The sequence below is a fragment of the Oryzias latipes genome, chromosome 3 (assembly GCF_053564925.1).
Source record: "Oryzias latipes strain Hd-rR chromosome 3, Olatipes_Hd-rR_3.1".
Classification (NCBI taxonomy): domain Eukaryota; kingdom Metazoa; phylum Chordata; class Actinopteri; order Beloniformes; family Adrianichthyidae; genus Oryzias; species Oryzias latipes.
Genome location: NC_136239.1, coordinates 28,218,445 through 28,243,942, shown reverse-complemented (window position 1 = coordinate 28,243,942; position 25,498 = coordinate 28,218,445). Strand labels below are relative to the sequence as shown.

Below are 25,498 nucleotides of genomic sequence, written 5' to 3'. Positions count from 1 at the left end.
CTCTCACATCTAATAGCAACCTGAAGTCCTCACCACCTGCCACTTACAACCTTTCACCCCCCTCTTTCTCCTCCCCCTTCTTCACCAGAGACTCCCTGCATCCTCCCCTTTTTTCATCCCCTGTGACCCCCCCCCCCTCCCCCCCCCCCTTCACACAACAACTGCCAGCCCTTTTACATTTTAGGCGTTTCGAAGACCCTCGGGTGCAAAGTGGCTCACATCAAGTACATAAAAGTAGCTCAACCTTGCTGTTGATTTGTGACCCCCCCCCCCCCCCCCCGCTCACCCTTCCCGACTTCGACCACTTCCACATTCTAACGCATGTTCTTTAATCCACACACAGAACCTCCAAGATGGACTTTTTTTTAAAGCTGTTATCCACCAATGATCTGGAAATTTATTTATCAGTGTCACTATTCTTGTATAAATAATGAGCCCAAAAGATGGGCTCTGCACTGTTTGGCAAGAGTAATCTGTGAGATTGATTCTAGCAGAGCTCAGAAAGTACCGAAGAATTCACTCATTTTTATGAGTGAATTAAAAAAAATTAAAAATATATTGTAGGCAAAATAAATATGTAAAGTGTTCAACCATGGCCAGGCACTGCTTAACCAAAGATTTTAGTTCATATTTGTTATGAGGATGAGGGCAAATTGTGCATTTTTGATCATTTTTCTGCATCCAGCTTTGATTTTAGGTCTTTATTGTTTTATTCTGATAAAATTGACATTTAAATGTCAATTAAAATGTTAGGCCTTGTGGTACTTTCATCAAAAGCTTAAACTTGTTCCTAGTTGTCATCATAATTGTCATATTTTGTGTATTTGCTCCCAATTAAATATTTCCATTGACCAAATCAGACATGCGTCTGCCTGCTCCTCTGAGACTCCTCCCTACTTTGAGTTTATAATAACCACATTGGCATCTCCACTTCCACCAATGCCCTCACACTGCAACACACCAGCATGGACACAAATAGCCACACCCTCCCCAATTCTCTCTCACACGCACGCACGCGCAACAGCACCCCTCCTGCATAAGAGTTATAATTAATCCAATCGCTCTGTGACAGGGCAGAGCACCCCCTGCACATATGGTTTCAGCTGCTGGCAGTACAAACTCTGACCAGTCACTGTTAGGAGCCATGTGCTCTGCAGATCTGCAAGCTTTGGAGGTAATTAACGGATAGTGCGTCAAAAAACGCAGAAGAGTTTGTGATAAATATGTGCACAATGATTGGTGTGGTAATGATTTGTTGTGGGTTAAATAGACTGATGGTTTTCTCATAGACTGCAGTTACATTCAAAGTCATCTACTTGCAATATTTAGTTAATGCTGCCATTCTGAAACACAATAGATTAAACAATTTAGCAGTTAAATAAACCACGTGATTACGTGCATAATGAGGCTCAAACTGGATCACTGTTTGTCATTGATCAGCATTAATCAGGAATCATGGGTTGTTTAATTGGGACCTGTCAGTCACCGCCTCTCATTAGCTCTCTGTGTGGCCTAAATCTGTTCAGATGAGGGAAGCGTTTTCCCATTTTAAGGCTCCATAAGGCCTACAAGCCGCAAATCCATAACCCCGCTGGCCAGCAACTGGCGTCTCCCCTAGAAACCCCCCCAGTGGAGTGTGCACACCTTATACGGCCGTTTAGGTGGGACGACGAGGCTTGATGGGAGGTCAAAGCGACAGTTCCATTTATGGAATCACGTTTGATCACCCCAACCCCCTCCCATGGAAGCTGATGGACGGAGCTTCCTCCTTGCGCACAGTGGGGCGCGCCTCCTTACTGCACCCCACATCCACCCACCCACCCGGCCTGCAGCGGCCTGTCAGCATCCTAATATGGCAGAGGGCCGGGATGGGGGCCAGTGCTGAGGGCAATGAATGGTGGAAGTCGGGTATAAAAGGCGGAGAGGCTGCAGCTGGGACCGTAGCTGGTTCAGCAGCAGCACTGGTTGGGTCGTTCTCTCCGAGCCGCAGACAAAAACACCTAAGGTAAGAGACCCTGCAGGGACCTGCCACTCAGGAAGGAAGCCAGAGGAGGCCGTAGGCAGAGCAGCTCACCCACAGGAGAAAAGGGCCAGGCACAGGTGGACTACAGGACCAGATACTGCTCAAAGGGAATATATAGTCAACAGGATAGGAAAGCTTGAAGACATCTGAGGAGAAGAAACTGACTGATAGGATTTACAGATCTGGAAATCAATACAATAATGTGTTCCTCAAGTTCAGTTTTCCTTTGCAGAACTGGAAAATAATCATAAATTATTTTTATTTCAATTTAAAAAAAAGTTTGTATGTGTCGTAGAGAAAGCGTGTAGTTTGGTTGTGTAGAGTAAGTTGGGAAATAATCCATTTAGCTCACAAAATAAGAGAAGAAAAAAGGCTTACTATAATTTTGGTTGAGTTTTTAAATGTAGTATTTTTTATGAATTAGGCGTGATGCTGCCAGTTTATTGTTTACACAACAAACCAAGATGTTCCTCTTCTTTTGGCATTATTTATTTTTAATGCATGTTAATGATACAGCATTGCTTAAATGAAATGGGTTTGATTTAGTTTAGGTTTAGAAGTGTGGCACATTTCTTTCTGGAGACATTTGTGCTGTCCAGCTCACACCTTCCATCTTCTTCCTCTCTTCTCCCATAGAAGCCATCATGTGTGACGACGAGGAAACTACCGCCCTCGTGTGCGACAACGGCTCCGGCCTGGTGAAGGCTGGCTTCGCCGGAGACGACGCCCCCAGGGCCGTGTTCCCATCCATTGTCGGCCGCCCCCGTCACCAGGTAAACATTGAAGGAACATCTGTTGATTAAGACTTAATCAGCAAGCGGGGAGCCTATAAAAAAAAACAAAGTCCAAAAAATATTGGAGACGTGAAATTTTCAATTAAAAATACATCTTTACGCATTTTAATGTGGATTAAGTGAGATTCAATGTGTAATTTTGTTAATTTACGCAAATGACCAAAATGTAGTCAGAAAAAGATCATACACCTGCACCCCATGTGGCTGTTACTTCAGTTTTCTTCCCCTCCTTCCTCCACCTCCAGGGTGTCATGGTCGGTATGGGTCAGAAGGACTCCTACGTCGGCGACGAGGCCCAGAGCAAGAGGGGTATCCTGACTCTGAAGTACCCCATTGAGCACGGCATCATCACCAACTGGGACGACATGGAGAAGATCTGGCACCACACCTTCTACAATGAGCTGAGAGTGGCCCCCGAGGAGCACCCAACCCTGCTCACTGAGGCCCCCCTGAACCCCAAGGCCAACAGGGAGAAGATGACCCAGATCATGTTTGAGACCTTCAACGTCCCCGCCATGTATGTGGCCATCCAGGCTGTGCTGTCCCTGTACGCTTCCGGCCGTACCACTGGTGAGAGCGACAACAGACAGCTGACCACAAACGCACAGAAAAAATACAGCTAATCACACTCATAAAACAAGCTTAAAAAGAAATAATTTACATGCATCGTGTTGAAAAATAAAGGAAAGAAACATCATGCTATTTAAAATTTACGCAACAATTACGCACAGCAGTGCGGTTATTTTTGTTTTGTGAATTTATGACACTTGTGGATTCAAATGACGTGTCACTGTTTTCTTTTTTTTTTTCCTTTATAAAGTGGACTTTGAGTCATCTTCCTGTTTAAAATCTTTCAGGTATTGTGCTGGATGCTGGTGATGGTGTGACCCACAATGTCCCAGTCTATGAGGGTTACGCCCTGCCCCACGCCATCATGCGTCTTGACCTGGCTGGTCGCGATCTGACCGACTACCTGATGAAGATCCTGACTGAGCGTGGCTACTCCTTTGTGACCACTGGTAAGGAAATGGGCTTCATAAATATATATAAAACTAGTCAAATTGTGACGCAGAATTCAAATCTTGGAGAGAAAAAAAATCCTGCCGCAATTGCGCACAGATGTTCATCCCGTGTCTGGTTGCGCATCTGCTCTGCAGATGACGATTGTTTGAAAAAAAATCATGCTTGATTAACTTTTTCCCCTTAGCTGAGCGTGAGATCGTGCGCGACATCAAGGAGAAGCTGTGCTATGTGGCTCTGGACTTCGAGAACGAGATGGCCACCGCTGCCTCCTCCTCCTCCCTGGAGAAGAGCTACGAGCTTCCCGACGGTCAGGTCATCACCATCGGTAACGAGAGGTTCCGTTGCCCCGAGACCCTCTTCCAGCCATCCTTTATTGGTACTTAACATGAGACTTTATTTACTCTAAAATTATAGATTTTTCTTTTATGCACAGAAAACTTCACTTACTCCCTTCACACTTCCATTTCTTACCTGACCAGGTATGGAGTCTGCTGGTATTCATGAGACTGCCTACAACAGCATCATGAAATGCGATATTGACATCCGTAAGGATCTGTACGCCAACAATGTGCTCTCCGGCGGTACCACCATGTACCCTGGTATTGCTGACCGTATGCAGAAGGAGATCACTGCTCTGGCCCCCAGCACCATGAAGATCAAGGTATTCAAACGCTAACAAGATCTGACAAAAATTACAAATTCAACACCTGCCTAGTTATGCAGTGTTAACCCTTCTCATCCTTCCTCTCTTATAGATCATTGCTCCTCCTGAGAGGAAGTACTCCGTCTGGATCGGTGGCTCCATCCTGGCTTCCCTGTCCACCTTCCAGCAGATGTGGATCTCCAAGCAGGAGTACGACGAGGCTGGCCCCAGCATTGTCCACAGGAAGTGCTTCTAAATCCTCCACCTTCTCCATCACCTTCTCCGTCACCTTCACCACCAACCAACCAAAGCTCAGCCAAGGAGGAGGATCCACCTCTGCGCCACAGCAACAGTCTGCTGTCAACGGACTGTCTGTCTTCGCTGTTGAAATTCACATGCAACTTTGATAATTTTGAAATCTGCATATTTTGTGGCTGTCTGTTGTCTGTGCTGCACGGAGACAGAGGCTGTGAAAACAACCACTGAACCATGCATCTACCAAAAAAACTTTAATAAAAAAAAATCACAAAGACATGTTGCCCAACACATGTGAATGTAAGTGTATATACATATTCATAATTTATTAAAGTCCATTATTTGGTATTTTGCCCACGGCCTGGTTTTCTGTTAGACGCATAGCCCAATTTCTGGAGGGTTAAGGAAAATGAAGCAGTAAAATCAAGCAAAATCCTCTGACTGATCAGTGCGCATCCGGGATGAGTAGGAAGAAAGGAAAAAAGAAATCGAGAAAGGCCACTCTAAACTTTTACGGTGGAAGTTTGGCTCGCCAGGAATGCGCACATGCAGCGCCAGCAGCTCCACTTTTCAGAGGCGTCAGATCTGGGATGCTGGACACCTGAAACCCGACTCCTGGCTTTGCGCAAGTGCGCGTCCTCGGCCGCAGTCCATCTTTAGCCAAAACCGTTCCTGGGTGACAGGCCCTGCCCTTATATGCATATAAGCTCACCGGGTTGTCCGGCTGTGGATATGGATCTAATAATGCCACCTATTTTGCCCTGTTGATCCGCAATTTAAATTTAAAACAGATGTCTTATATGCAACATGAGTCACTCATACATTTTAAAAAAACCTTTTTCTAACGCCTAACGACAGGTGATCCTCCGTGTGCCTTTAACATGTCCGAACAGGGTAAATCGAGTCCCCCCTTTCATCCTCTTTTACCTTAAAAGAAAGAAAAACCGTTAGCGTCCAAAAGACACTGACCACATTCCTCACATCCCATCCTCGCGACACCTGTTGCGGGTTTGTTTAGCTTTTTAAACGCGTTCTCGGGGGCGGGGCTATGATGACAGACGCAGCCTGCCTGCAGCTCCACCGCCGCCATCTGTCCTGCGCTTCCGTGAAATCTGAGGCCAGAGTAAGTATGTTTACTGTACATAAAATTAGACTGAGGCACGCTCAATCTCCAGAGCTGTACTCTGACGTTAATCGGGAAACAGTCAGAGAGATTTACTGCGTACTGAGTCCTGTTTTTAAGGCTTTTTGAACAGATCGTGGTGTTCTTACACGCACAACAGGCACAACATGATGGAGATGCGCAGATACATACACGGAATGAATTGAAGTGATACGACACGATGTATTACTTAAAATAGCATTTTGTAACATTTATTTTCCTTGGAAGCATTTTAAACTAAAAAAGCGCATCCCAATTACGTCACATGTCATTTTAAAAATCGATTTATATGCGATGGCGAGTGTTTAAAAGCCGTTTGTGTTTATCAGACATGAATAAAGCCGACTTTTAATTTGTAGGAGAACTCAACTGCTGTTTAGCTCTTGGGAGCCAATCAGAGAGTGAGTTGGCCATGACGTCATCCATTCAAGAAGCTTCCGTTAGCTAACTTGCGAGGCTAATCATTTGAAATGATCGAATTTTTACTTAATAAAATCGAGTTTTCGACCTGTAAATCGACACATGACTAATTCTACATAGGATATACAAGAATTTTATCGCTTTTCTAAAGAAAATGGATTTTGAGTAAAATGGTAGGCGGGCTCAATGAACGCGCGAGCTGCTCTCTCATTGGTTCTTACAGCCTCAACATTGTGGTTTAAATGTCTGGCGGTGGAACTATCAACAAACTCAATGTTCGCGGCGTTGTTTAGTGAAATTCACACTTATTTTCGTGAATGTTTCACTTGTGGCTTTAGTGCGCATGTGTGACAAAGGTTTAGTGGTGTAATTGAGATAACTGGTTCGTTTAATTTCCCTTTTAAGATGGTGACAAAGAGGATCCGCTCCGAGTACATGAAGAAATTTAAGGATCCAAAATGGGAGACTTACGCCAAATGCTACGAGGAGATGCTGAAGTACAGACTGACACGCAGGCTGTTGGAGCACACACACAAACCATGGTTCTGGAGCGGTTCTGACAGTGATTCAGACTCAGGAGACAGAAGCCCACCTCCCTGCAAGAACCAGGTGGGGGTTGAGTCCAGCAAACACACGGAGCTGGAGGAGTGTGTGGAGCTGAGAAAGACCAGACCAGAGGAGCGGCAGACCAGAAGCACAGGTCCTCAACCCAGAATCCCCAATCCAGACAAGCAGGAAGAGGATGTGTCTGCGCCACAATCTACAGTTCATGGTGATTAAGAGTTCACATACAATAGACCTGTGTGACTTATTCAGAAACACTGTACCCTGTTTAAATGGTCTGATTTTCAGTCTCAGGCGCACAGCATGACGGTATGAGGGAGACAAGACTCCTGCATGTGGAGGAAAAGGAGCAGAGAGCCAAAGGAAATAAACAGTCAACAGAATCTCCAGGTAATCCACACTCATATTTCCACATGTGAAGTTGACCTTCCTGCTTTCTAGATCTATTTTTCCCCCTACAAACTGTTTGTTTTCATTTTAAGAACAAGAAGTAAAAAGAAAAACTCCACCACTAAACATAAACCATAGCAAAAAAGCAACAATAACAAAAAGATTATAGGAAAGTCTACATATCTTATCATGTCGATCCAAAACAAAAGCAATTTTTCAACTTTGTTTTTAAATCGGCATTTGTTTTGCTTTTAGAGAAAGTCAGAGATTTTGCGCAGCCACAACTGAGAAAATCCTCAAAAACCACAAAAAGAGCACAGAAGGTGAGGCCCACTCCACCACGGCAGCCCAGAAAGGATGCGAAGGAAAGCAGGCATCCTTTTGCTCTGTATGGCTCAGGGGAGAGGAGTGCTGACATGGCAGGCAGAAGAACACACAACGTCGGCCCTGCAGCATCCACAACCGAGGTGACTGCTCTGTTCATCTGTAGATGCAGGAAGTAGGATTTGACTAATAACATTTATGCTACCGGTAGATCCATGAATCAGCTCTGCGTGCGAGGACCAGGAGGGAGGTGGAACGACAGATGCAGATCCAGCAAAATGAGAGGAGGAGAGCCAAGTCTGCCGACATGGAAAAGGCCAGGAGACTAGTTGAACCAGAGTTCAACCCTTGGCTCAGCGAGTACATGCGCTGTTTTTCCGCTCGCTCTCGATAGGATGATCACAATGATTTTTGGCTAATACACAAGATTTTAAGCCAAGTCTCTTTTATGGGTTTATACACCTGCAGAACCCGAACGCGGTCATGTCAAAAAAAAAAAACTAGTTTATTTACAGAAGCATTCACCTTACATAGTTTTTACACTGAAATTATGTGTGTGGCTTTTAGGTCATAATTTGAATGCTATCATTTTTATAGATTTTACAACTATAAAGTGAGAAAGATGTTGCAAAGAAGAAGAAATTATCAAAACTTCAAATAAAGTAAAGTAATGGAAATTCCGTCAGATGATTAAGATTAGGATGATGTTGAAATGAATCTTAAAGCTATATTCAGACACAATCTCTCTTCATAAACACATCACCAACCCATACTTTATAAACGTGATAGAATTATGGGTAACAGTTGATGATGTTTTAATGGTTACTCTGTGCTTTTCTAAAGTTAGAAAAGAGCAAACACAATTGACTTTTCCTGAGACTAAATCACTTTGATCATTTGTACCATTATTCCAATCTTCTGACGGAGTACTTTTAACTTATTTTTAATTATTTAACTGTTGAAAAGCATTTTAAACAAGTTTACCAAATGTATCTGACTGAACTGTATTTTACCTTGAAATGATTACAGAAGCAAATCTGAAACATTCCTTATCTTGTGTACCATAGACGGTTTAAAAAGGTGCACATTTTTCATCGCATTCAGCTCTTCTCACATAGCGGTTGTAAATATCAATTCTCAAACAAATCAGGGTTTACACTCCTTCAGTTTGAGCCTGAAAACAAGAGGAACAGAAGTGAAATGGTTAAACTAAAAAAAAGTTTGTTTTTAAGGAAAAAAGCTCAAAAATCTGTTTAAAAAAAAAGGTTTGTTGCAAAAGTACCTTCATTCTTCCAGCACATATTTACATGTTGTAGATACATTTTCAGTGTCTTCTAGTGTTGTGCAATATTTCACAGTAACTACATATCAGTGTCTTTTTAATATTTGATGAACTTTTAAAATGAGTAAAAAAGGAAAACAATTGTGCAAACAGACCAAAATAAAAACGAAGCACCTATAAATATTATTTTTTTCCACATCGACATGTTTTTTTTGTGCTTGTACAACAAGAAACACTTTAGTAATTCTGTTTCTTAAATAGTGGAACAGAATGCATTTCATCATTGCAGATGACTTCCTGTCAGCTTGGTCAACGGCAATACAATAAAAAACAAAAAAGAAGTGCATTTGTGTTGGTTTTTATTTCAAAAACATAGCTTTTCGTCATACACAATAAATTAAAAATATATGATATTTATAATGAAAGGAGAAAACACACACACAGATCATTAGAAATGAGGCTTCATGACACAAACACAAGACGACAACCTCACGTGACACAAACTATGCTGCTCTCAGATACACCTCTGGAGGCATTTCGCATTGAAAAATGTCTGTTTCCTTTGAAATGTCTGCACCTGCAACAGTTTAGTGTACGAGTTGTAAAGTGATATAATCTCCAAAGTAAAATTCTTTGTTTTTGACCAGATTTGACAAAACAAAACGCACAACTGATAAATCTCATGATACAACTCTTAGTCTCTCTACAGCTGACAGCATTCTGTCCCCTCATGGACTCTATTTTTTTTCTTTTTTTCTGATAAAGCAATGCGTTACTGCCAAATTCATGAAAATACAAAGTTCTAGCACAGCTTTCCTGTGAGGCACAGCTCCACATTTTAATGAGCAGAGCTGAAAACCTATTTAATTGACACCTTAATATCTCTTTATATAATGAAACACTCTGATAATTTGCTTGAAAAGCATGCATCGGTCACAGCAGCACTGTACAACATTCTGCAGGGAGAAGAGGAAGTGGATGAGGACTATAAACAAATTAGGGTTAGCTTAGCTGATGAAATGTGCTTCCATAGCTGCACAGTGTGGAGTGAGAAGCTTCACTTGGGTAAAGAAGAGCAGGTGCGCGATAAACAAGGAGTGCTATTAGTTGGGAAAAAAATGGAATTTTAGTAATTTGGGTGATTTATTTCATGCTTAAAAATAGGGAGATTATCTTTTATTTAATGAACTTTGCACCAAACCATAGCAAGTGCTAGTAGTGTCAAAAGTATGTGTTTGAAAACTGTCAACTTTTTATTTTAATTGAACTACCTTGAATTGAACTACCTTTACTTTAAATATGATTGACAGGAACCGTCTTTATGAATAGATAGAGGAAAGTCTAACAGGCTTGGAGAGCAGGTGACAAGCAGGGAGCTACGTCTGAGGAGAAACCTTCTCGCCACAGAGCCAGAGAGATTTTGGTCCAGCTTTAAATTATGTTTCTGTTTTTGAAGATGAGTGTGGTCTTCTGGGTTCCTTAGCTGGGGGCGGGGTCTTCACAGCTCTCCGCACATGCAAAAATGACAACAGATGCTCTGAAGGGTCCGTGCAAAAGTTGGAGGAAGGTGGAGTAACCGGCACGGCAAGCCCCCCGCATCTGCATTCGTGGAGGTTCTATGTGGCTGCTCTTCTTCTGGTCTTCACAAACTTGTTTCCAAAAACAAAACAAAATCAAACGTGGAGAAAAAGACACACAAACATACTATAGTAAATAGCATTGCAGGAAGAATTACACTGAGGTGCATCAACACTTTTTGCAAAGTTGATATTCAACATAACCTACAACTATTGTTTCAGAAAAACAAACTGCAGACTAACTGTAACTGGTTGCCTAAATCCAAGTTCATGTCAATAAATGGTCCGATCCATTTTTTTTCTCTGAATACAGCTCTGTACTGATCCAGTAGATAACAGCTGTCAATGAAAACATAGTGCAGATTTTAATACTGTTTTAGGATTTGATATACATAGTAAGATAAATGTCATCAGTCCTGGTTTTCTTGCATAAATTTCATCCTAATATTTATCTATTTTCTCTGACTGTGTAATTCTGTGCTATACTGAGCACAACTGTCATAACCACAGGAGGCGATCGGCTCCCTTTCCGTACCTGAAAATTAACTCCAAAAAAAATGTCAGAGGTCCGAGACACTCTGGGATCCCACAGCAACACGTTTACCTTCAAAGGGCTATGTAACAGGACGTCCACTAGCAGCCACATTCCTGGGTGCCCTGCGGCTGAGCACGGCGAGGAGAACGAAGCTGGCGTAACGCAGCGTCCCCATATTGGATTCCTGACCCCATCCTCTCTGGATCTAGCTCTCCTAAGAGTAGAGAAATGGTGCTGATTAATAGAGATAAAGAGAAAACAACCTACAGAGGTTTCATCCCCACTACAGACTTTTGGACCAGCTGGTCCAACACTCCAGACTAGCTCACTGAAGCCCTGAGCTCCACCTGAGCTTGGACTATCCCATTAGGATAAGAAGGGATTTGGAAATTGTGTTTAACAAATGTGGGCAAAGATTAGAACTCCTCACCTGACTCTATTTTATTCAGGATTTTCCGGGCACACTGGACAAAGGCTTCTTCAACATTCTCTCCTGTGAGAGCGCTGGTCTCCAGGAACATTAACTCTGCCACAAACACAGAGTAAGGATGAGAGCAGCCGCTATGAAAACCGCTGATGATTATTCCACACTAATGGCCAGTCAGTGCTAAACAGTAAACCATTGAGTAATTACGTATAATGAAAGTTAACTGTATAGTTTTTAGCTAAGGATTATAAACTTAAGATCGAACCATTTTCCTGAGCGAAGCGTGACGCCTCCAGAAACGTGACCTCTCTGTCAGCATCTAGATCCTTTTTGTTCCCACACAGGATAATTACAATGTTTTGACTGGCCAGCATCCTAGCATCACTTAACCACGTGGTTAAGGCGTTGTAGGTTTCTCGACTGAAGCCACAAAAACAACAAAACAAATGGTTAAGCAGTCAAAGTATACATAATAAAAGAATAACGCACCTCGTCTTACCTGGTGATATCATAGACCAGCAAAGCTCCTGCTGCTCCTCTGTAGTAGCTCCTGGTGACGGACCTGACAAACATATACTGGTTAAAGGGAACATTGTTGACACTTAAGCAAATGCATACCAAATCCATTTAGTAATTATTGCCAATTTAAGACAGAAATGGAAAAAAAAAAGTTGTAGCTGTGCACCGCCGACATCTCTAAAAACGCAACATCCACAATGTAGAAGGAATTTTTAAAGATGTTTAGCTACCTGAAACGTTCTTGACCTGCAGTGTCCCAAATCTGAAGTTTGACCATTTTGTTCACCACACTAATAATCTTGGAGCCAAACTCCACTCCAATTGTGTGGTTGGACTCATCTTTGACTGGAAAATCATAAATATCACATGTAAGTCATATATTTTCAACACCTTAAAATGACCTACTGTTTACAAAAATAAAATGCCCTTTTTTAATCTGATAAAGATTGTGACTGCTTTGCTAAAATCTGTTTAAAAAATAAGAGTCAAACTAAAAATATTCATCAAGATTTGCTTAAAGTCCCACTCCGATCATCTTTTGAACTATTGTAAAAGCGTTTTCAGTAGTTTTTAAATAATGTTTATGCTGTTTTAGCCAAAATTGAAAAAAGCAAACAAACTCTTGTTGTGTTGGACATAGTATCTGCAGAGCGGCAGTAGGTTATTAAAAAATGAATCTTTGAGTTGTGGACGGGACTGGGACCTTTCCCATCTTCCTTTTGTTTACACTCCTCTAGCTTACAGCCCCTCACACCCCCTCAACATTAGTGGTGCAACAAAAATGGCGAGCAATATTAGAGCTATTCAGCTGTACAGTTTTAAGCTAGATGTTAGCTCACACGAGGAAAATGAAGACGTTCATGGATCTATTTGTTTACAAGTGGATGCATCGGATTGAAGCGGAGCAGGGAGCTTGTAGCTCGCCATAGTAGCTTCTATGTCACATCTACAAGCAACTGGTCCTGAATCACAGTGATTTGAATAAAGAAATACTCAGAGATGCAATTTTAGGCTTAATTTTTACATAAATGTCCATTATAATGAGAACAAAATGTCACAAAAATATGTTAAAAACACACAAATAACGACTGTCTTTGAGTGGGACCTTAAAGATATTTAAATAAAAGAGTCGGGCAATTACTGTGTCATTATTATAAAGCTTTTTCTAGTGATTACAACTGAAGCAAACTTACATCTCTTTTCTATGAACTGGTGCAGAAGGCAGGATTTGCCTGTTCCAGCATTTCCAATCACTAGGAATTTAAACAGAAAGTCTGCAGAGGGAACACAGTAGTAACATAGATAAAGCAAACAGGGTTTGAATATGCTGCCTTGTTATTAATAAACTCAACTATTCTTAATTTTTTTTTGATACAGTTGTTGACATGTACACATCTGATGTCTACACTATACAAATCAAGACAAATGTGTCGTAAACAGATCGAACAAAGCCTTATATATATATATTTATTCTTTACTCCCACTAAGATAATTATCATGTTTAATGTTGGTTCAATTGATTGAACAGTTGTAGCATAGTGTAATTTGAGCAATGCCTCACAAAACACAGAGATATCCTATCATCACTTGCGTTTGCAAAAGAAAAGCGGGAGTCTCTTGCTTTGTGTCCTAGTGCTTATCCCGGGAACAATAGCATCTCCTATAGTCACAGCTTCTTGCATTATAAAGCTTTACTAATACACCTGTACCCGGAAGGCAGATTTATTAACGCTGACATTTGAGTTTAAAGGCCAAAACCTTCCTACTCCTCAGTGGCTCGGTTAGCCTGCCAGCTAGCTATTTGTTTACGAAGGGACCTCATCATCCCTTTCCTGCCATCTGTGTGTGAGATTCTAACGGGTATAAAGCAAGACAGCCTCCTTACCGTAAGACTCCGACATCCTCGGTGTGTCAGCTAAGCTGCAAGGCAGAGAAAGGCGAAACTGTTATTTGTTTAGCTTGCTAAGTGATGGAAATAGTCCTGTTGGTGATTTCCTTGGATTCTATGATTTCCTCCTCCAACTTCCTGTACGGTGTGTGTGGGTTTTTTTTCTTCAAAATAAAAGCATTCTGAAATGACACTTATGCCACATAGTCCTCAAACTACCGCGTGGGGGTGATGTTTGGATATGTTCTTATGGTTTCAATTAATGAAAAATAAATTCTCGCCGTTCTAAGTAAATTTTAAAAACAGCCCATTTCGCTGAGAGTTTTATCTATATGTAAATTAATTGGTTTGCATGTTGTGTACAAATTCTCTCTTTTTAACATATTTTTTGGAGGATCTAGGAGGTGGCGCTCTGAATTTACACAAACGTCAACCGAGTCCGTGGTTGTCCAAAGAAGAAGAAACGTAGTTTCCCCCGCTAATCATTAGCCTAGCTGTGGGCATTATTTATCTTAAAATGGCTACATTATTCCCTATTATTAGACCACCAAGTGATAGCAGTCCCGCTACTCCTGGGGCGCACTCCATGAAGGTGATTTTTTTCTACTTTGATAAATATCCATTAGCTGTTGTTTACGGGGAAACATGACGATGTTTTGCTAACAGATAGCTAGCTAGCCAACGGACGTTTCCATTCACTAGGACAACTGTCAGCCACTTTTAGCAAAATCATTTGTTTTCAAATGTGCTCAAATTACTTCCTCTTGAAGTAATTTGCTCCTATTATTCGTGTATTTCTCTATTAGTTTGCAACGTTGAAAAAATATATAAATAAAAAAAAACTAGATTGTGTAGCCATTTAAATATAAAGTGTTGCTAATTTTTTCCCTGTGTAATCCTAGTCAAACTAGTTTTGCACATGTTCCCATTTTCACAATAATACGGAGCCCCTAAAGGGCCATTGATGAAAAAAAAAAAAACTTGAGGAAATTTTTTTTTTTTGAAGTAAAAAAAAATTCTTTGAGCTAAAAATTTTTTTTTTGAAGTAAATAGGAAAAAAAACTAACTGGTGCGCACCAGTTAGTTTCAGGTGCGCACCAGTTAGTATCAGGTGCGCACCAGTTAGTTTCAGGTGCGCACCAGTTAGTATCAGAAGATATCAGATAGTTGACCTGCTTGCTCATTGTGCACCAAGTAGCTACAGTTGTCTTGAGAATGGCTAAAGTTGAGGATATGGACCTTATAAACTTTCTGAAAACACGAAATATTACTGACAATGTCATAATGTCACCTGAAACTAATTGGTGCGCAGCTGAAACTAACTGGTGGGCACCTGATACTAACTGGTGCGCACCTGAAACTAACTGGTGGGCACCTGATACTAACTGGTGCGCACCTGAAACTAACTGGTGCGCACCTGAAACTAACTGGTGCGCACCTGATACTAACTGGTGCGCACCTGATACTAACTGGTGCGCACCTGAAACTAACTGGTGCGCACCTGATACTAACTGGTGCGCACCTGATACTAACTGGTGCGCACCTGATACTAACTGGTGCGCACCTGATACTAACTGGTGCGCACCTGATACTAACTGGTGCGCACCTGATACTAACTGGTGCGCACCTGAAACTAACTGGTGCGCACCTGATACTAACTGGTGTGCACCTGAAACTAACTAACTGGTGCGCACCAGTTAGTTTCAGGTGGGCACCAGTTAGTTTTTTTTTTCCTATTTACTTCAAAAAAAATTTTTTTTACTCCAAAAGAATTTTTTTTACTCCAAGAGAATTTTTTTTTACTTCAAAAAAAAAATTTTTTCCTCCATTTTTTTTTTTTCATCAATGGCCCTTTAGGGGCTCCGTACAATAAGCTTTTCGATTCTATATATTTTGGTGTTCATCTGTTTGAAAAAAAATGTTGGTGAATCTTTTTTCCACTTCTGTAGGAAGATGTAATTGATGAGGTATCTAATGATGGGAGCCAGCCACCGAAAAGGAGGAGAATGGGTTCAGGGGACAGCTCTCGGAGCTGTGACACCTTCAGCCAAGAGCTTGGGTAGGCTACTTGTTTTTGCATTACAATTTGCCATTATTCTTAAGTAATTGCGTCAGATACCAACTTATAAATCTAATGTGTTGTTCCTGCCCCCACCTCCTCATCTAGGGTGACTTATTTCCCAGCAGAAAACCTAATAGAGTATAAATGGCCTCCTGATGATACAGGAGAATATTACATGCTGCAAGAACAAATCAGCGAGTATTTGGGTGTCACGTCATTCAAACGCAAATATCCTGGTAAGAATTGAACAATAATTCACAAAATGATCAGGAAAGGAAATGTTTAAGTGCGGTTGATTTAGCAACTGCCCAAATTATGTTTTGACCAGGGAATTTTTTTTAACATTCTTGTGCAGATATGGAGAGGAGAGACCTGTCTCACAAAGAAAAGCTCTACCTACGTGAGCAAAATGTTATCACTGAGACGCAGTGCACCCTGGGTACGAGCCAACCCTAAAACTCTTTGTTAATGCACAGACTTCATACATTTATTTATATTTCTTACATAATGTAGTGCTGTTGTATTTATATGCAGGATTGACAGCTTTGCGGAGCGATGAAGTGATCGACTTGATGATAAAGGAGTATCCAACCAAACACTCTGAGTACTCTGTGATATTGCAGGAAAAGGAGCGTCAGAGAATAGCTAAGGAGTACTCTGTAAGAACACCAGACTAGAACAACCTTTAGTTTTTATTAGAAATTGTCGAAACGCACGAACAAATAGTTGTACTCTCTTGTGCTTTTGCAGCAAATGCAGCAGCAGAACCCTCAGAAAGTGGAGGCAAGCAAGGTTCCTGAGTACATAAAGAAAGCTGCAAAAAAAGCTGCTGAGTTTAACAGCATCTTCAACAGGGAGCGAATGGAAGAGAGGAGAGCTTACTTTGACCTCCAGACTCACGTAAGTCTAATGGCAGATGGTTTAATAAATCTGCATCAGTGCAACGTTGGTTGAGCTTTTGACTGATGCAACTCCTTTTTGTCCTCTGCTTTTTGTCTCAGGTTATTCAGGTGCCCCAGGGAAGGTTCAAAGTTCTTGCTCCAGAACTAACCAGAACAGGACCCTACCCTGTTGCTCTTATCCCAGGTCAATTCCAAGATTACTATAAAAGGTACGTTCCATAACTGTTAGCTCTTCGTAAGTGACAGTAGTCTCTCAGTTAACGGTAAATAGATTTTAGATACACGATTGTGTTGTTTGTGCCAGGTACTCACCCAATGAGCTGCGCTACTTGCCATTAAACACTGCTCTGTTTGAGCCTCCTCTGGATCCAGAGCTTCCTGCTCTGGACTCTGAACCTGACTCGGACGATGCTGACGACGGCAAAGACGACAAGAAGAGCAAGAACTCTTCCGTAAGAGTGTATTCTGTGCACATGTATATATATATCTAAGTGCCAATAACTCTTTTCTGCTTTCTAAATAATATGTTTGGTGGAATTTTGAAATCAGGCAAGTTGATTTAAGTGTTAAAAGTTCTTAAAAAAATTTGAAAACTTATAATTTACTTCAGTTTTTGTGTAAAGAAAGATTACAGACCTCTTTAATTTTCTTTTATAAGCGTGTTTTTTTTTTTGTACCCCCCTCTCTGTTATTTAACAGGACAGCTCTTCAGGCAACGCCTCTGACGTGGAGAGTCAGGAAGGTGGAGGTGGGCAGGGCAGCAAGTCTAAAATGAAAGACAGGACATCAACACCAGGCAAAGATCAGCGCCAGTCTGCCCTCCTCAAAGCCTCCCAAGGGTACAAGGTAGAGGACAAAACCACCTGAACTTTTCTCCAAAAAACAGCAGCAGCACTTTTCTACCCCTCCTCCTCCTCTTTTTACTACCACTCCTTTACTCCATACATCCTGCCCTTCCCTCTCAGTTCTCTTCACTTTGTTCTCCAGCTTCTGCAGTTGGTCAGCCTTTTCAAGTTGGGACATATTGGTTCACACATGCACCCCCCCCCCCCCCCCCCCCCCACACACACACACACACATACCCATTCCTGAGGGGTTACCGCCTTCAGATTTTGGTTTTAATCCAGCAATGTGGCTATTTCTTCCTCACATTGCAGTAAACTCAAAGCAATAAGAATATTTTAAAAGAGGAAATCACTTATTTTTTTTGTGGATTATTTTTAGTTTAATGACTTCAAGTGAATCTTTCCCTTTCATCAAGTATACCTCTTGCCTGTCCTCACTTGTCAAAAAATAAGAGTAAGTTTCCAGACAAGTAAGTGGATGTTTGGCTGCTAGTTTCCTCATTTATTTACTCTAACATAGAAAGCATCAACCACGTATAACTTGTGGTTAATATCTAAGAAAATTCATGTTAAATATAGAGTATTTAACCTTTACTTATGTTTACTTCAGATATGTAATCCTAATGTTTAAAGTATGTACTGGTATAAGAACATCATTTGTTTATACACAATGTGGTGTACTGTTAATATGTTCAGGAGTACCTTGCAGTTGTTTGGCATGGTTTTCACCTGTCACCATGGAGACGCCTAGCTCTGCTGCCCCTGTTCACACTGATGCTGAGCTGAGATACAAGTTTGTGTGCTGACTGCTTCAGCCATGAACTCCCAGTCATTCAGTATCTTTGCCATTACTTTATGAAGCTATTGGACCTCACAGATACGCTTGAAGCACTTTTAATGAGACATTTTTGTCCCCATCGTAAACTTTATTTTCTATTTTAGCCCGCAGCAAATTCTCAAAGTAAACTGTACTGATGGATCAATATTCAAGGGGCAATAATGGACCCGAACGTTTGACTTCAGCTCAGCTGTGTGGTGTGGACATGGCTCTTTGAATTTTAGTGTCTGTTTTGAATTTTTTTTTATGAAATGAAAAAGGAAAAAAAAAACTACTTCTAAGTACTTAAAGGTTTTCAAATATGCCATGGCATGCTGTTAGCTGAAACTCCTTAGAATATCATTCCTCAGATATTGACATTTTTGTTAAAGAAAAGGGTCAATGTAGTGTTTGAATATCAAATGTAATGTGCAATTTTGTAAATTTGGTAAATTTTTTCAAGTCAAAGCTCTTTCTTCAGCTGATCAAAAGAATAAATGACTTGTATTGATTGCATCTACTTAGTTTATGTTATTTTGCACTGGTCTGTTGTGCACAAGTTCTACAGTAAAAAGGGAACTCATGTCACATCTCAGGCTTTCACTGATATGACGGGGGAACAGTGCACATTAGATGTTTACTTTCTGCAACAAATCTGAACAAACTTGATTAGGGATTAAAAAACCCTAGAAATACCCTGACACTGCTCTTTAGAAAGGGGTTTTTGAGGAACGATTTAAAAATGGGTGAAAACTGTCCTTCAGTTTACCGGTAAAGGTGTAGAGCTATTCTTTGTTTTGTAGGTCAGTATTTAACCAGATTTTGTAGACTTTCATGGCTTATATAAAATCTTAGCGAGAAATTTTTTCTTTTTTTTTTTAAATAATCAATGTGGTCCAAAATAGATCAAAATAATAGACTACACTTCAGCCAAGAATCATCAACGATAGTGTAGTAAAATGTTGACAGAAGATTTAATGAACACATTTCACCTATTTTGTCTTCCTTTTTGCTTTCTGAATCTTGGATTTGTTAGTATTTGAAGTCTTTTCATTATTAGCAGACTTTATTCTTTCGTTTTGCGTCTTTATTATTATTTATTTACCGTTTTACTCTGGCCTTCTTCCTTTTTAAGGGAGATTTAAAGGATGGTTGTCACACTGTAACTTTCCTCAAATTTTTATGTTTATGCTACTGACTTAAAAATCTTTTATTTATTAATAATAGCAAAACATGACACGCATCCACATATTTGATGACTTCTTTGAATCCAGGAACATTTAGGACTTTTTGACTGTGTGACATCCACGTGTAAGCCTCCCTAACTACAGTATTAACATTTCTCCCCTTTTGTCTGTATTTCCCCACTCTGCTTTCTTTTAAACAAAACCGTTTTCAAAACAAAAAAAGAAAAAAACCTTCCAGAGTTTCTGTAATTGACATTTACAGAGGTTTTAAGTTGTATTACTAATAATTTCTAAATGATAAATAGCTGCATATCATAAAGTATCAATCATACAGCATTTATATTAAGGTTGGTGGTTTAATTTCTGGCCGGTCTGTGGGCAAGCCATTGAAACCCGTTTTATACATTAATAAGGCAATTTTTTGGCCTAAAATAGGATTTATGAATATGTATTATTGTGATTTAAACTCTAATAATGCAGTCCACCTACTTTCCTTGACAGAACTTATACTGAGATCTGGAGTAAAGTATGTTGGTCACTATTTGATTTAGTAAAACATAGAACTCTTGTGCACTGTGGGATTCATGTCTCTAGTATTCTGCAACACTGCAATTTGTTTTTCTTTGACTCAGACTTCCTCTGCTTAATGCCCAGTATTCCTTCTAAACTGCAGAAAAAGGGGGCTTGTTGGTCCAGATGAAGCGCTGTTGCTTCTCGTACCCTTTACTGTATTTAACCCTCTTTCCATGACTCTAGGATGCCCCTGTGTAATGTTTATTATAGCATTATTCTGCCCTTGCAGCCTAAAGTCATTCCCAATGCTATATGTGGCATTTGCCAGAAGGGTAAAGAGTCCAACAAGAAAGGCAGGCCTGAAGCTCTCATTCACTGCTCCCAATGTGATAACAGCGGTAAGTTTACATCCTACATTTTTAAAGGACTTCTCCTCCTTTGGATCGTTTTAATGTATGTTTTGTTTATAAGTTAAACGCTGTCATTTCCAATTTCATAGAATCTACAGCGGCAAAATCATATTTGTGCTGATTTTGTACCTTTTTCTCAAATAAGCAGTTTCTTATCTCTACTTTTTTTAAAGTTGTATACATTATTTTCTTTAATTATTAAACTTTTGAGGATTGTTAGCTGGGAATTTAAATGTTATCCGAATAATAATAATCATAAAATGTGACTAAGGGAGCCCTGTGTACAGCTTTGACCACATTTGCATATCTATCAGTCTGTCCCTGTTGCTCGCCTGCTTGTGTCTGAGCACACAGTGCTCATTTATTTGACCGTGTGTGTCTGCGGCCTCCTGGCTCCTGCACACTTTCACTCGCATCCATAAACTGTAGGTCACCCGTCCTGCTTGGACATGAGCTCTGAGCTGGTGTCCGTGATCCAGACGTATCGTTGGCAGTGCATGGAATGCAAAACGTGCACCGTGTGCCAGCAGCCCCACCACGAGGACGAGATGATGTTCTGTGACAAGTGCGACAGAGGATACCACACTTTTTGCGTTGGCATGAACTCCATACCTACAGGTGAGCTGCTGAGGAGAGTGATGGGTTCGAACCAACGATGTTCAAGCATCGGCACACTAAAAGGGAGAGGGGAAACGCATTTATTTTTTATTATCTCTTTGTTTTCTTTTATTGTTTAATACTTTTTTTTGTTTTTCCAGGTCTTTGGGTGTGTGAAGTTTGCGACCAGGGTTTTACACCCAAGAAGAAAGGAGGGGGCAAAACACCTAAAAAGTCCAAGTCAGCCAAAAAGTTATGATTTAGTCATTTATTTATTCCAAGACTGTTGTTGAAGTAAGATTACAATTAAGCATTCAGTTTGACAAAAGAAAACATAACAATGTAAAATAATTACAAATTCTAGATCTTGTGTCCACACTTTCATTCTTTTATATGACTAAAGCAGGAATTATGATTTAAAATCAACAAATTTTCTTTAAAAAAAAAAAAGCCAAATACTTACTTGCTTGTTTCTCTGTGATGTCGACGTACAAACAGTGTTGTTTTTTTACTATACCATACACCTTTGAGTCAATTTTACTGCAGAAAACCAATAAGTTACCCTGTGGGGTTCCAAGCATTTCTTTGGGAACTTTATTTCAGGTCAGCAAATGGTGCTCTTCATTACGTACTACTGATAGTTAGTTTAAAACAGGGCTTTGGTCGAACAACTTTTTGTACGCTTGTGGGTTTCGTAATGTATGATCATTTTTGTTCAAATTCTGTGAAATTTGCATTAAATAAATGGGTTCTCTGATCCTGTACGCCTATTTTAAGTGAACAAGGAAAAACTATGTGTTCTGTCTGTCTGCTTAAGTTTCTTGGTTTTCGAAGTGAATTTTCTGTGGTTTTTGTTTTTCGTAGTTTTACAAAAAAATCGAACTTAAAAAAAGTACTCTAAGACTGAATCTGTAGGTATTTTTTATATTTCTTTTTTAATTTATTTCTTTTGCATCATCCTGGAATTAATGAGTTACAAAATGAGAATTTCAACTAATGTTTATTCACTGCAGTGTTTTTGGTTTGTTTTTCTTTTTTTCTTCTTTTTTTTTAGAATAAAAGTTTCCTTTAAAAGGCTTTTTGTGTCTTGTGTATTAGATAAAATCACAATTTTGACAATTTAGTGAGGAAATATAGTTGTTTGTGATTTTATGATTTTGTAAAAGCAATGGCCATGTAATTAATATCTATTACACTTCTGGATTCCTATAGCAAATCATATAGTGACATAAGTGTTCTATATAAAAAATGTGATTGTTCTTTGGACCAACTGTTTTGCTTGGTTTCTGTTTTCAAGTCTCAGCTGACAAAATTAAAATATAAATAAATTATCTGTATCAGATTTATCTGACTTTCTTTTAATCAAAAACAAACTTTTCAGAAATGTTTGTGTGTTAATAAATAAGATGCAGTGTACAATACAGTTTGTTACATATATGTACTTGTATATTGTTATATAAAATTAGTCCATTTATTGTATTTTGAAAAATAAATAATCAAACGACTTGTGCAGGCAACATTTTAAATATAGAGCCTGTTCTGATGTTACATCTATGCGCCTGTAGAGGCGCTGTCGCGCACACCATATGTGGTCACTCATTTACCGGCGAAGAAGAGTCTGCCATATTGCAGTGATACAGCGAGTTTGCCCGGCTGAAATCTCCAATCTGTTGGCTATCTTGGTTTAAAAATGCTTTCAGCTCAGAATTTTGGAGAATCTGGAAAGATGAAAGAATACCATTATGCGGGACCCACGGAACATCGGTTTTCACCATACGCCTTCAATGGAGGGTTAGTTTTATTTTGATCATCTTGCATTGCGGTGGTAGACTAGCTAGCCGTGCTAAAGCCATTCCTAGCAAACCAGCTCTGTCTAAAAAAAAAAAAAACTATATTAAACGTTAGGCCACTCTGAGTACATTATACCAGACTTGCTGTTGAACAAGTAATTGCATTATCTTATTGAAGTTAACATTTAAAAAGTAAATTGGGTTTAAGTTGAAAGTTTCGCTTTCGGTCTTCTTGGCCTCAGTTAGCATTATGTTTAGGACAAGTTTGTTTTCACAGTTGACCTGCTCTATCAGGGGTTTAAAAAAAAATGAACCCATGTATCTTTGTTTAACATCTCTTTAGAACTGTGCTAGCTGTTGCTGGGGAAGACTTTGCAATTGTTGCTTCAGACACCAGGCTGAGTGAAGGCTACTCCATCCACAGCCGGGACTCGCCGAAATGCTACAAGCTGTAAGTATTCTGTCGTTTCACTGTGCTTCTCTGTAGAGGCAGATAACAGAAGTGGTGACCCTTTAAATACTTGTTAATCTCGTCTTTTTGTGGTGTTATATTTGTGAAATTTTAATTGAAAGTTTCTAATTTTATTCATGCAATTTTGAGAATATTGGGCTTCTGCAGAAGCAGCTTTTAGATTCAGACAATCGGCAAACAACATTTTTTTTATGCAAAAGATTTGCTCTACATTATAAAATGTTGTTTTTTCTTCTCTCTTTTAATTAAAGGACAGACACAACTGTCCTTGGCTGCAGCGGTTTCCATGGTGACTGCCTGACACTGACAAAAATCATTGATGCCAGGCTTAAGGTAGGACAGAGTTCTGGGTTTAATACTTTTTGATGAGATGCCACAATACTTGTCCTTTATCACATAATCTCCTGAGACCCATTTAAAAAGCTGAAAAGGTTCTGGATACATGCATAAGGAAAAACTGTAAATGATAAACTTTAATTTCTCTTTAATGACCCTACAGATTAAAAAAATTCAGAAATTATTGTTATTAAACATACAAAAATAAAATGTGTAATTCTAGGTTTGTTTGCTTATTTTACCGTGCACTCTTAAAACACAAATCAGACATTTCAGTGAAATGTATTGGGATCAGCCCCAAATTAGCTGTACAAATTACAGTGTTTTTGTCACTTGCTGCTACAAAAAATAGAAATGTTGTTTTCTCTCCCTTCTTAGATGTACAAACATTCAAACAACAAGACTATGACCAGTGGAGCCATTGCAGCCATGTTGTCCACTATCCTGTACAGCAGGAGATTCTTCCCATACTATGTCTACAACATCATTGGGGGGCTAGATGAACAAGGTCGGTGGTTGTATTGCATCGCAATTATATTTAGTGGAGTTTTTTGGGCAAATATACTTGTTAAAATAGGATGTTATACATTTCTAAACCACCATATCATTATCATTGGCTGTAGCACATTTGTTATACCTAAGCTGCTTTTTCTCCTGTTGTTTTAAATTGTTTATTCATTAAGAATATTGATCATTTGTAATGTAGGTAAAGGAGCAGTTTACAGCTTTGACCCAGTGGGGTCCTATCAGAGGGACACCTACAAGGCTGGGGGATCAGCTAGTGCAATGCTGCAGCCATTATTAGACAACCAGGTAAACATCACACACATTAATACATCCTAATTATTGTGGACAGAGTCTTTTTTTAAACTTATCTTTCCACAGATCGGTTTCAAGAACATGGAGGGTGTGGAGCATGTTCCTCTGACTAAGGACAAGGCCGTTCAGCTGGTCAAGGACGTCTTCGTTTCAGCTGCTGAAAGAGATGTCTACACAGGAGACGCACTTCGAATTTGCATTGTCACTAAGGAAGGAATTGAAGAGCAAAATATACCACTCAGGAAGGACTAAGAAAAAAACAAGTTTTTTTTTTTGGTCTGTGGGTTCAGCGTATATTCTGCTATTCTGACCCCTTCCTATCAGATTTCTAAGCATAGGAGTGTTGATCCAAAGGTGAACTCTTATTTGGCATCATAACAGACATGTTTTCACTTTATTCTTTATTTTCTGTTCTTGCCGCATTATTGCTAGTTTGGTCAAAGAGCTTCATCATAGATCAGCACTCCTGTTCTAAGAATCCACCTCCCTAGACCCTGCTTTTGTTCTGATTTTCTATCTTTTGAAGTTAAACATTCTCTGCTCTTCTTTTTACATTCTTAATAAATATTAAGAATAAAAAAATGTGTCGTTATTTCATCTTAGCATTAAAACTGGAGCACAGCAAAACAATCAAGAGTTTGCTTTTAGAAGATTTTTCTGACACAAAATACAGAAAACTGCAGAAGTCTGGCAGTAAAAGCTATATCCGTGTTTACAACATTCAACACTACATTAGCAAAATCCTGGGACACAAAAATATTCTCTGGAGTTCAAAACAGTAAGTACTGTATCATAGAATGTAGTAGGAAATATAATATAACTTATTTATACAAAAGTTTAGTGGGAGCTTGAACCGTTTCGAATGAACAGAAAGCTGATGTTCTGCTAAGACCTCTTGCCCCACTTCGTGTAGACACCATTC

The 25,498-nt window shown here is 39.8% G+C and overlaps 5 protein-coding genes across 6 annotated transcripts; 4 read left to right on the top strand and 1 right to left on the bottom strand.

Annotated features, from left to right (window-relative positions):
- The first annotated feature begins 1,979 nt into the window (after positions 1–1,979).
- acta1b (actin alpha 1, skeletal muscle b) lies at positions 1,980–5,090 on the top strand. Its single transcript, NM_001104806.1, is given in 7 exon segments — positions 1,980–2,005; positions 2,660–2,796; positions 3,063–3,387; positions 3,675–3,836; positions 4,025–4,216; positions 4,320–4,501; positions 4,596–5,090. Coding segments are annotated over 6 exon segments (1,134 nt in total). The 5' UTR covers positions 1,980–2,005; positions 2,660–2,667; the 3' UTR covers positions 4,740–5,090.
- A 614-nt stretch (positions 5,091–5,704) lies between these two features.
- ccsapb (centriole, cilia and spindle-associated protein b) lies at positions 5,705–9,221 on the top strand. Of its 2 annotated transcripts, none has more exons than XM_004067253.5 (5): positions 5,705–5,861; positions 6,726–7,092; positions 7,173–7,274; positions 7,530–7,741; positions 7,810–9,221. In XM_004067253.5, the coding sequence occupies exons 1-5, from the start codon at positions 5,787–5,789 to the stop codon at positions 7,990–7,992; spliced, it is 939 nt and encodes a 312-aa protein (XP_004067301.2). In that variant the 5' UTR covers positions 5,705–5,786; the 3' UTR covers positions 7,993–9,221. The 2 variants fall into 2 exon arrangements, with proteins under 2 accessions (XP_004067301.2, XP_020555222.1); XM_020699563.3 differs by lacking the exon at positions 5,705–5,861 and adding an exon at positions 6,354–6,493.
- Position 9,222: 1 nt separating this feature from the next.
- Positions 9,223–14,195, bottom strand: rab4a (RAB4a, member RAS oncogene family). Its single transcript, XM_004067252.5, has 8 exons — positions 13,824–14,195; positions 13,132–13,212; positions 12,169–12,283; positions 11,919–11,981; positions 11,685–11,839; positions 11,423–11,518; positions 11,062–11,206; positions 9,223–10,529 (listed from the first exon to the last, which is right to left on the bottom strand). The coding sequence occupies exons 1-7, from the start codon at positions 13,837–13,839 to the stop codon at positions 11,091–11,093; spliced, it is 642 nt and encodes a 213-aa protein (XP_004067300.1). The 5' UTR covers positions 13,840–14,195; the 3' UTR covers positions 9,223–10,529; positions 11,062–11,090.
- Positions 14,196–14,278: 83 nt separating this feature from the next.
- On the top strand, positions 14,279–22,236 carry phf10 (PHD finger protein 10). Its single transcript, XM_023953542.2, has 12 exons — positions 14,279–14,418; positions 15,776–15,885; positions 15,994–16,124; positions 16,244–16,327; positions 16,423–16,547; positions 16,639–16,788; positions 16,890–16,999; positions 17,095–17,242; positions 17,490–17,636; positions 20,442–20,550; positions 20,992–21,180; positions 21,321–22,236. Exons 1-12 carry the CDS (start codon positions 14,344–14,346, stop codon positions 21,416–21,418), a joined length of 1,476 nt encoding a protein of 491 aa, XP_023809310.1. The 5' UTR covers positions 14,279–14,343; the 3' UTR covers positions 21,419–22,236.
- A 488-nt stretch (positions 22,237–22,724) lies between these two features.
- On the top strand, positions 22,725–25,206 carry psmb1 (proteasome 20S subunit beta 1). Its single transcript, XM_004067251.5, has 6 exons — positions 22,725–22,950; positions 23,293–23,400; positions 23,673–23,754; positions 24,136–24,265; positions 24,464–24,570; positions 24,643–25,206. The coding sequence occupies exons 1-6, from the start codon at positions 22,850–22,852 to the stop codon at positions 24,826–24,828; spliced, it is 714 nt and encodes a 237-aa protein (XP_004067299.1). The 5' UTR covers positions 22,725–22,849; the 3' UTR covers positions 24,829–25,206.
- The last annotated feature ends 292 nt before the right edge of the window (positions 25,207–25,498 follow it).